This window comes from Primulina tabacum, chromosome 12 (assembly GCF_025594145.1).
Source record: "Primulina tabacum isolate GXHZ01 chromosome 12, ASM2559414v2, whole genome shotgun sequence".
In the NCBI taxonomy this organism is placed as follows: domain Eukaryota; kingdom Viridiplantae; phylum Streptophyta; class Magnoliopsida; order Lamiales; family Gesneriaceae; genus Primulina; species Primulina tabacum.
In genome coordinates, this window is record NC_134561.1 from 2,287,895 (window position 1) to 2,299,525 (window position 11,631).

General features: G+C 35.5%; 1 protein-coding gene across 1 annotated transcript; it reads left to right on the forward strand.

The window, feature by feature from the left end:
• The first annotated feature begins 2,150 nt into the window (after positions 1-2,150).
• Positions 2,151-11,324, forward strand: LOC142520036 (PH, RCC1 and FYVE domains-containing protein 1-like). The gene is made up of 9 exons (XM_075622985.1): positions 2,151-2,699; positions 5,339-5,425; positions 6,568-6,657; positions 6,817-6,903; positions 6,996-7,115; positions 7,593-9,710; positions 9,809-9,955; positions 10,037-10,593; positions 10,943-11,324. The coding sequence occupies exons 1-9, from the start codon at positions 2,652-2,654 to the stop codon at positions 11,085-11,087; spliced, it is 3,399 nt and encodes a 1,132-aa protein (XP_075479100.1). The 5' UTR covers positions 2,151-2,651; the 3' UTR covers positions 11,088-11,324.
• The last annotated feature ends 307 nt before the right edge of the window (positions 11,325-11,631 follow it).

An 11,631-nucleotide genomic window follows, 5' to 3' on the forward strand; every position in this document is an offset into this window, starting at 1 on the left:
ACCAATGGTTATATATAATTTAAAAGGATTAGAGTTTTACTTTTATCAACAACTATATCTTCTAATAAAATTACAAATACTCGATTTTACATTAATAATTGATAACAAAATGGTAATTTTAATTTTCAAATACTTTAATTTAAAAAAATCAAATGTCTTAGCTCAAACAAGATTACATGACAATAATTCGAGCTTAAGTAAATACTAATCAAGCTCAAATCTATCAAATTTAATAGTGCATGATTTTTGTACATAGAGTAAATAATTATGCAAAATAAATATATATTTAAACATTTATTTTAATTTAAATTTTTAAATAATTTTTTCATTTTTGTTTCATCTTATGGACATTGACATAGGTTTTTATGATTTGATTTGGGAATTTTTATGAAAACCAATTTGACAAATTAATATTTTATAAAATCATTTTATTCACTTTGTTTATGGGAGAAAATTATGTATTATTTATCTATGTCGTTCTCTCACGTATTAAAATAACAATAGAAAGAGTTTTGCAGCACATAGTATGAGTGCTAATGAGTCGGACTGTTAGACCATGAGTCCGGAGAGATGTGTATTTATCTGCTAGTGCTGTCTCATATCACTTAGATACCATTCTTACCATTTCCCTACTGTCGGTTTTGTTTCCAGCAGAGACAATATTATCCGTTAAGATCTTTTGTCACTTTTTTATGATTCACTTAGCCAATCAGATCAAGCAGTACAATGTCAGTAGCTTGACGCTAAGAACTTCTCAGGAAGTCACCTATATCATTACTACTCTCATTCATACACGCTTAACCCAATATTTTATAATTTGATTTGGGAATTTTTATGAAAACCAAAATGACGAATTTATATTTTATAAAATCATTTTATTCACTTTGTTTATCGGAGAAAATTATGTATTCCTATGATTTACTAATTTGAAAGAGGTATATTTATATACGTCGTTCTCTCATGTATTAAAATAACGATAAATGTATGATACATTTACCAAATTTTAATACAATTTATATATATATATATATATATATAAGAACTCAAATAATAAGGCCACCGACCTTAATTTAATTAGTATTTGATTGTCATACACTAAAATCCATGCTCAATAAATGTATTTAGAGCTCAATTAAGAAGTCATTTATTATGTATGTTAATTATAGTTAGGTGGCTTATCAAATACGTAGATTTATTTGATTTTTCACAACTATTAAGAAAATATTTAAAAATGTAATTTTTTTTAAAAAAAATTATATTTTAAATCCTTCATAAAATATTACATGTTTCCCAAGACTTGAATAATTAACATAAATAAATTAAAACAAATATATAATTTAGTCCAATGATAAATAATTCTTAAATAATTAAAAAAACGATGATATTAAATTATACAATATGACATTTTCATTCTAGTAATGTAAATCTATAAAAGAATGTTAATGGTGTCGAGACCTCGAATATATTTTTATTTATTCAGAATATAATTTATAATTTAATTGTATAATTTAAATAAAATAATTAACAATGATTACATTATCAAAAGAGTAATTCTCTTGTGAGACTGCCTCACGAATCTTTATTTGTGAGACATGTCAACTCTATCGATATTCACAATAAAAAGTTATACTCTTAGCATAAAAAGTAATATTTTTTCATGGATGACCCAAATAAGAGATCTGTCTCACAAAATATGATCTGTGAGATCTTCTCACACAAATTTTAACCTTTTTCAAAAACCGATTGGTTTATGAGATGAAATAATAATACGTAGATAATGAACGTAAGATACATATAACATAAGAATATATATAACTCAAATTATTATAGAATTCGAACCAAACATTCGATAAATAAGAATATAAAAATAATAAATGTCTTATCATCCGAACAAAAATGTGTCGATTTTTTTAAAAATCATAATCATATTTTTCATACACTTAATCCAATTTACAAAAAAATGATATTAATCAACTAAGTCCGTAATTAATATTAATCCAAACTTAAAAAAAAAATCTCCCAAAATTGTTTACCTAATTTTTAATTTATAGAAAAAATATTTTTATTAATTAATTAATTAAATTTTGAGATCGCACGTTATAACCAAAGGTGCACCTGCTTGCACCGAATCACATCCAAGTATTTGTATTTTGAGGGGGTTTTCTCTTTTCAGGCAAAACATCGAAACTGCAGCTTTCTTCCTTTTTCTTTTTCCCAATCTTTGACTCCGTTGTCTCTCTTGTTCTTACCCCAACACCACTTCCCCTTCTTGTCTAAACTGCATTTCTTTCATCGTATTTATGCTCCGACGGCGGCCCATTTACGCCTCCGCCGTCCACCACCTACCCCTCTGCTGCTGGACTTGGTCAAAAGATACTAGAAGAAGGGCTATTCTTTTGACTTTTAAACTTTGATTGAAAGGAGTTGAAGCGTCAAGATTTGATTTTTTTTTTCTCTGGGTTTTCTTCAGATCCAAGAGGGAGTGAAGGTTGTTCTTTTTTGGTGGTGTTTTCACGAGGTTGTTCTTATTTGGGTACTTTGCCGGTGTCGTTTGGATGGTAGTGTGCGGCGGCGGCGGTGGAGTGGCAAGATAATGAGCGGAGAGTATGGTGGTGGCGGTGGTGTGGTGGTGATTTTACGTGTGGCATTGAATGGCAGATCTTGGTAGCTATGGTAATGCAGACCGTGACATCGAGCAGGTATCGTACCTATTCCTCTTGTTTTACCTGTTTTATTGCTGCATGTTCTTGGATTGAAGATGTGATTTTGTGGGCAGATTCTGTCTTTTCTATTGTTTTATTGCTGATAGTTAAGATATCTACATCTTTCCATTCGATGTTGCTTTTTCTTTTTTTGGCTTTTTCCCTTGTGGGTGAGGAGGAGAGGTGGGAGGGAGAGTGGTAGGACATAATGAGAGCCCAAATCCAAAACCAAGTCTTTTCACTTATTTAGAGAGTTCACTGGCCACTACTACATTTTATTGTGGAGCCACTGTCGATATGTAATATTGCCTAGTGCCTACCAAAAGCTGATGCATGCGGCTGCCCGCTTTCGGTTATAAATATATACATTAAGCCAGCCTTCGTTGCTGACATAACCCGATATTAGGCATTTTAAGGTTGCACCTTCAACAGGCTCGTCTCCTATGGAGAGCACTTAATCGAAGAGGAGAGCCCAGACCCAAAATATTAGACCTCTGTGTGGGAGAGCCCTTAGAGTATATCAGTGAGTTTACGTTTAATTGTGGAGCCGGGGTAAAAAATTATATATATTCGACTCTGGGGTGACTTGTTTATTTTGTTAGAAAACTTTCATTTTAAAAAAATTTAAATATCAGATTTGCATCTATTTCCCTGCTCGTGTTGGATCGGTCAATACTCAATACCATGCCCCTATATAGTTCTTTATAAAAATCAGTAAAGATCAAGGATTATAAATTGGGTGGTCTGAGGAAATGTATCCTTTTTTTTTAAAAAAAATGTCTCTTTTCTGCAGCTCAGTTTGATGTGAACGTTTACTTGTCATATTTTTTTCTAATCAATGATGGTAATTTGATATATTCTAGCTTGTAACTACGAATTCTTATTGGAGTTTAGTTTCAGGCTCTGATAACCTTTGTGGCTCAAGGTTTAAGAATTAATTATTTTCCTTCACCACTATATTTTAATTTTTAGTTTCATTATGGTTCATATACAACAAAATCCATTGAATGTTAATACTTAAGGCTTGAAGGTTTCAATGGGATTCTTTTTTTTGGCTGTAATACTTCGGGATTTTTATGTCATTTATATTATTTCCGCTGACTGGTTTTTAAGGGTATGGTAGAGATGTTCAAATAATTAATTGTTAAACTGTATTTTGTCGGCTTGTAGTTTTGGTTAGTAAGATAAGAATACCAGGTTAAATAAGTTAAAGCTGGACCGACACTAAAAGTGGAAAATATTTTGTTGGCTGAAACATTTGAAGTTTGGGAGCTCTGCAGATTCTTGTACGGAACTAAGAAATTGGAAAAATGACACGAAAAATATTGCACTGTCCTTGTTAGAACTAAGTGATGGGTATCTCCTTTGCCGCTTAGCTGCATTCTTTGCCAATATTTAACTCAATGAATATGCTATACTTTTCTTTTTTAGTATTTTAATGAAGTAATCAAGGTAAAAGCATGGAGACATATAGAGAAAATAATGAAACGATTACATAGAAAATGTAAACACATTAAATTCAAGTCTTGAAAATTTAAATTACAGTGTAAATTTTGTTTGTGTATCGAGTGCATTTATATAAACTGTAATCTTACTCTGTTTGGATTATGATTGAGGAATATGTAAACAAAGCATAGAAGGAAAGCTTCTACGAAGTAATTTTGGAAAAGATTTTTAAATCTAACAGTTAATTTCAGTAGGTTGTCGATGCATTGGAATTGAATTGTGTTCTCAATAGAAGGAAAATGAGAAATCTTATCTTTGTAATTTTATTTAATTTGATCATCGTTTCACTTTCCTTAGGGAAAACTAATTAAAGTTGATAGGTTATTATGGTTTTCTTATTTAATGTGTTATGCCACAATTAGCTGTATAATTCCGTGGCACATGATAACTATTCTGAAAGTTATCATTTGTTAAAAGGAGTAGTTGCTCTCAGCTTCTTAAGATCCTGCCAAATAAATTAATGAACAAAGATTCGACTTGCTTTGGAAAAACTCTTCAAAAACTTATAGAGTGCCTCTATTATTTTCCTTGAAAGTAACTCATATGAGGAATAACCGTTAGCAATGTTAGCAACGAAGGAAAACGACGAGTGACAAGAAAACAAATGATGTTATAGGTGTCTGTATATATCAAACAGTTGATGTTTCATATTAGTTTCAAATCTTTCCATTAATAAAATATATCCACTCATATGTCTACAAGTTTCATAAATCTGTTTTAGTTACTATAATTTTAATTTGCTGGTAGTGACATGTGTCATAGTCGATGCCTACTTCTCTTATTCAAATTATTCATCCAGCCTCTCAAACTTGTAACTTGTTAAGTTAGTGTTTTATTTTGTTGATGCTTTTACTAGTAACCATAATTGACCTGAAATTGTGAGTATGGAATATGGTTGTGGTTGGTTGAGTATATGATCTGTAATGGAGGCTTATTTAATCTACATAGCTGAAACATCATTTATTATTTTGAAAGGTTCATGTTTCTTAAAATGGGAGACTTTACTACATTTGTCGCTGTTTAAGTTCAAACTTTCAAATATTTACTTCTCTTTTTAGTCCTTGTCGGGACATCATGTTGTTTTCTACTCTAAGTGCCTCCATTTTCAACTATCCCTTTATCTTGTGCAGGCGCTGATTGCTCTAAAGAAGGGTGCTCAACTACTTAAATATGGTCGTAAGGGAAAGCCTAAATTTTATCCATTTAGACTCTCTACTGTAAGTTGACTATACTTATGCAACATAAGCACTTGTCTAATTGTGCATATACCATCTTTTGGGAAAGGGTTTAGTGTATTAAGGAATTGTAAATCTTATGTTGTGAGTCCTCGTTCACATGTGCTCACATTGGTGGAAGTGGTCTGTCTCTCAAGTTCTCAATTACATTAATGCCTGCATACTGGCATGTTTTCTTGTTTTTACTGGTCTCCTGTGATGAGTTGGTCCTTTAAGATGCTCATCATTGATGTGTTCAGGTAAAAACTGTATCTGAAACCTTCATTCGTTTGTGTTCGAGTGGTTACCCTGGTAGGAAAGGACATTCTCTGTTTCATATCAACCCTATTCAAGGACGCTAAAGAAATGTTGCTTATGGCTCATAATTGTTTTGTTAAATTAAGATATTGGTCCATTTAGTTCTTGCTCTTACAATTGTACGATGTTTGATGCTATCTCTATTTAATATGGAAGAATGTTGGATTGCGAATAAAAATTGGCATGCCATTGAGTCATCTTAGGTGAAAATTTGTTGTCAGTTTGTCATATAGCTTTATTGACTACTTATAAGTTCTATTTCATAAATTGAAATTGTCCATGAAGGAGTCACCCTCTGTAGTTAGCTCATCGCCAACTAAAGTGCATGGCAACAATTATATGAGTAATAGTTCTTTTGGATGCAAAAGCTTCTAGAGTAAAAATGTTTGTGAGAGCACTTTTGTTTAAAAAAGGATAATTGGACAAGCACTCGAAAAGGTAAATGCAGAAAATGTGATTTTCGGACTTCAGCTTTTCCTTTAAAAATAAAAATTAAACTTCTTTCTCTATTTAATCTAAACACGTAACTGCAATCTGCTCTTTCTAAAAAATATACAGAAAAGGTTGAAACTTTGTTTCAAGTCAAGTGCTTTCTGTATCCAAACTGGCTCTAAGTTAAACTCAGTGGTTCCAGAATTGATCAGCTTTTGAACATTTTCTTGACTTACGTGAGGCTGATTGTTGTATGTTTAGTCTATGGTTGGATTGCTACAGTTCTTTACTGCATTGAGTATATGATGTTTTCATATCTTGATAGCCCCTCATATTTTCAGTTTTTATGCATTTCTTTGAAAGCTAATAGCTGTATTTTCATTTCAACATTACAGGATGAGAAATCTTTAATTTGGATTTCTAGTAGTGGTGAAAGAAATTTGAAGTTAGCTTCAGTATCAAGAATTATTCCTGGACAAAGAACTGTGAGATTGGCACCTAGTTTCATATTTCTGATTGTCTTTATCGTAATTAATTTAGTTATATTTTATATCTATGCCACCAAAAAGAAAAAAAAAATTGCATGCTCATGAAAAGTATTGTACGTGAAGTCATTTTAATGGATTTTACCAACTTGATTCCAGGCCGTATTCCAAAGATATTTGCGCCCTGACAAGGACTACTTATCCTTCTCGCTCATTTATAACAACGGGAAAAGATCCCTAGACCTGGTTAGTTAAATGTCAAAGTTTCTTTTTAGTGATTGTTTTTATATCTTCAGTGTAAGAAATTTAGCTCTGCTCTCTTCTTATTTTGTTGCTAGATTTGCAAGGACAAAGTTGAGGCAGAGATCTGGATAGCTGGCCTCAAGTCATTGATATCTTCTGGACAAGCTGGACGCTCAAAAATTGATGGATGGAATGATGGAGGCCTCTATTTTGATGTAAGTTTTGCAACCATTTTGATGCAAACATGAATTTCTGGTTAATGCATTAAAGTATGCTTATGGAAACTTGGATATGAATATCGTATTAATTGGTATAATGTAGTACTTGGGGGTCAAAACTTTTACTTCGAATCAATGATAGGTGAATCAGATACTTTCTTCGCATCTTTAGGACTCCAATATGGCTAACTTCTATTGCATGTTCTTCATTGTGCACTGCATGAAACTTAAAGATGCTTTGCAATTGAATTATTTATATACTGATTCAGATATATAATTTACGCAAAATAAATCAATCACCTAGTAAGGTAAAGAAATCAGTGTTCTGGAAGGTAACTCTATCTTTTAAGTTCGTGGCATTTTTACCTGGGTAGATTTTGCTGATGTTTAGATACCCGTGTCTGAGGTTTTGCTAATTGATATGGTGGCATTTTCTATCGTAAATATTGTTATTTTTCTTGTAAAATGTTTCAGGACAACAGAGATTTGCCATCAAACAGTCCAAGTAACAGTTCTGTGAGTGCTGCACGAAAAGTTAGTTCGTCCGAGGTTTCCATTAGTTCAAATATAAGCAGTTCTCCGAAGAGCAGTAGCATAGATAATTCGATCTATTCAGAAAGGTCACATGTGGCTTTGGATCAACCAATCATGCAAGTGAAAGGATCTGGTTCGGATGCTTTTCGTGTTAGTGTTTCTAGTGCCCCTAGTACGTCGAGTCATGGTTCTGCACCAGATGATTGTGATGCTTTAGGTGATGTGTATATATGGGGTGAGGTTATATGCGACAATGTCATAAAGGTTGGTCCAGAAAAGAATGCTAGTTCCGTTAGCACAAAAGCTGATGTTCTGCTTCCCAGGCCGTTGGAGTGTAATGTTGTTCTGGATGTGCATCATATATCTTGTGGAGTCCGGCATGCTGCTCTAGTCACCAGGCAAGGAGAGGTCTTTAGTTGGGGGGAAGAATCAGGTGGACGGCTCGGCCATGGAGTTGGTAAAGATGTTACTCAACCTCGTCTAGTGGAATCTCTGTCATTTTGCGGTGTTGATTTAGTTGCATGTGGTGAGTTTCACTCTTGTGCTGTTACAATGGGTGGTGAACTTTACACATGGGGTGACGGTACGCATAAAGCTGGGCTCTTGGGTCATGGGACGGATGTCAGTCATTGGATACCGAAGCGAATTTCGGGGCCTCTCGAGGGACTTCAAGTTGCACTGGTTACTTGCGGCCCATGGCATACAGCTTTAGTAACCTCAACTGGACAGCTCTTTACATTTGGAGATGGTACTTTTGGTGTTTTGGGACATGGAAATAGAGAAAGTGTTTCGTACCCGAGGGAGGTCGAGTCTCTCTCAGGATTGAGGACAATCACTGTTGCATGTGGAGTGTGGCATACTGCTGCTGTGGTTGAGGTTATTGTAACTCAGTCCAGTGCAAGTGTTTCGTCAGGGAAACTGTTTACTTGGGGCGATGGTGATAAAAATCGTCTTGGTCATGGTGATAAAGAATCTCGGCTGAAGCCTACTTGTGTGCCTGCTCTAATAGATCATAATTTTCAGAAAATTGCTTGTGGGCATAGTTTGACAATCGGCCTAACAACGTTTGGTCGTATTTTCACAATGGGAAGTTCAGTCTATGGTCAGCTAGGAAATCCTCAGTCAGATGGAAGGTTACCTTGTTTGGTCGATGACAAGCTTATTGGCGAATCTGTTGAAGAAATTGCTTGTGGTGCCTATCACGTGGCTGTATTAACTTCCAAAAACGAGGTATATACATGGGGTAAGGGTGCTAATGGGAGATTGGGCCTTGGAGATGTAGAAGATAGGAAAACGCCGGTTCTGGTTGAAGCATTGAAGGATAGACACGTTAAATTTCTTGCTTGTGGTTCGAACTACACTACCGCAATATGTCTTCACAAATGGGTTTCTGGTGCGGAGCAGTCCCAGTGCTCTGCTTGTAGACAGGCGTTTGGCTTTACGAGAAAGAGGCATAATTGCTACAACTGTGGACTAGTACACTGCCACGCTTGCAGTTCTAAAAAAGCTTTACGGGCAGCTTTGGCACCTAATCCTGGCAAGCCATATCGGGTGTGTGATTCTTGCTATGTGAAACTGAGTAAGGTAGCAGAAGCCAGTAGCTACAATCGAAAAAATGTTATTCCACGCCTTTCAGGTGAAAATAAGGATAGGCTGGACAAGGCGGATTTAAAGTTGGCCAAGTCGGCCATGTCATCTAACTTTGATTTGATCAAGCAGTTCGATATAAAACTAGCCAAACAAGGGAAGAAAGCTGAAACATTCTCGTTAGGTCGGTCCTCTCAGGTTCCTTCTCTATTTCAGCCTTCTCTATTTCAACTGAGAGATGCTGTCATGCCTACCTATACTGATGTGCGTCGAACAGTTCCAAAACCAATTATTGCACCCTCGAATGCTAGTTCTCGCTCCGTTTCACCTTTCTCTAGAAAAGCAAGCCCTCCTAGATCAGCAACACCGGTTCCTACAACATCAGGACTTTCTTTTAATAAAAACATTGGTGATAGCATAAAGAAGACCAATGAAGTTCTGAATCATGAAGTGAGCAAGTTGCGTGTTCAGGTACATCGTCAAGTTCTATTTCTTTGATTCTTTCCTTTTTGGCTATATTTCTGAAACTTTCATCATTTTTAATATTGGTTATCATGAATTTGATATAGGTGGAGAGTCTGAGAAATCGATGTGAAATGCAAGAGCAGGAGCTTCAGAAATCAGCAAAGAAGGTCCAAGAAGCAGTGTCATTAGCTGCTGAGGAATCTGCTAAATGTAAAGCAGCAAAAGAAGTGATCAAGTCTCTTGCTGCACAGGTATGTTTAGCTACACACACATACATATTGATTGAAAGACCGCAAAGAATGTGTTTTAACGCTGATATTCTCTCATTCCAGCTCAAAGATATGGCTGAGAAATTACCTCCTGGGGCGTATGACCCTGAAAGTCTCAAACTTGTATACCTGCCAAACGGATTGGAACCAAATGGTGTACTCTACCCTGGTGCAAATGGAGAAACAAATTCAAGTACCGACCAAATCAGCAGCTCCTACTCGGCTTCCCATCCTAGAATTGATTCTGCTCCAACAAACGGTAGGCAAATGCCTTCAGAAGTGCTTTCAGGAGATGCTGTTAGAAGCAATGAAAGCAATTCCCAGGCTGAGGGAATTGGACTTTCCACTGCCAACAGGACAAACGATGGCTCGAACATCAGAATTCCTAATGGTGGTGGAAGTGTCCAAGCTAACCGGAGCAGTGTATCTGAGGGTGCTGACACTAAAGAATCTGGGCCTAACCCAGACAGTGAAAATGGCTCAAGATCTGGGAACTCGGATGTTCTTGGTAGTGCCAGTCAAATCGAGGCTGAATGGATTGAGCAATATGAACCTGGTGTGTACATAACACTAGTAGCCTTTCGTGATGGGACTAGAGATCTCAAGCGTGTGCGATTCAGGTATTTAAGATGTTCCATTTCTCTCTGTAACACGTATGTAGTCGTTTCGTGATACTGAATTCTTGAAGACAGTCCTTAGAATCTTATTTGAGCAATGGTGCTGAACATAGAGATTCTAGAATTCAGTCAGACAACCCTATGCTACCTACATGAGAGTAACACTCTCCATATTTCCCCACCCCTTGAATGTGGGGTGGGAAGGCCTAGTATTGTGGTGGAGCCTTCGCCCCTCCACTCGGCCGTGACTTGTAGTCGAAACACGTGTCACGTTTCGTCGTCTTCCGAACAATCTATTTTCAAAAAAATACTATGAAACATAAGACTCAACTTTAATGCTTTTTCCATGTAGTCGGAGAAGATTCGGGGAGCACCAGGCGGAGACCTGGTGGTCAGAGAACCGAGAAAAAGTTTACGATAGGTACAACGTTCGTGGAACCGACAAGTCATCTGCCCGAACATCAGAACGGCCCCTTTCGCCATCTTCACAAATTTAAGCTAAAATTATCTTTCTGAGCTACACTAGTAGCTTCCCGAGTATTGTGATGGAACAAACACCCATTTTTTGATATGTCTGTTATCCATTTTTTTAGCTGCTTCTTACTTTGTACTTCTATTCGCCTCCCTATATCACCATTGCCGGCAGTTGCTGGCTTTTGATCTTACAATATGGTGTTAGATGTATATATTCTATAACACTTTAGCCGCGCTTCGGCTCGGAGGTCGATCGATCATTTCGTGTTACGTCCGTCGTGGCTCGTTTATGTATTATATGTGCGTAAAAATATATAAATTAAAGAAAATTTTATCGAGATAAATGCGAATAAACTCGTACTCAAAGTTTAGCGGGTTAGATCGGATAGACTCGTGAGACCTGTCAAACAATTACATTTATATTATATTTTAGCATATCTAAATTTATTAATGAAATCATAAAAAAAAATAAACAAAATAGTTCCAATTTAAGGTTTTTTTTTCTACAAAATCAATTTGATATAATTAATTAAGCAAAACATTATTTTTGAAGTTCTTTCAAATCGA

Bases quoted from the DNA above. Each gene is read 5' to 3' on its own strand.
- LOC142520036 (XM_075622985.1), top strand. From the start codon at position 2,652: ATGGCAGATCTTGGTAGCTATGGTAATGCAGACCGTGACATCGAGCAG. The intron at 5,426-6,567 runs GTAAGTTGACTA...TCAACATTACAG, and splicing joins ATCCATTTAGACTCTCTACT to GATGAGAAATCTTTAATTTG. The intron at 9,711-9,808 runs GTACATCGTCAA...AATTTGATATAG, and splicing joins TGAGCAAGTTGCGTGTTCAG to GTGGAGAGTCTGAGAAATCG.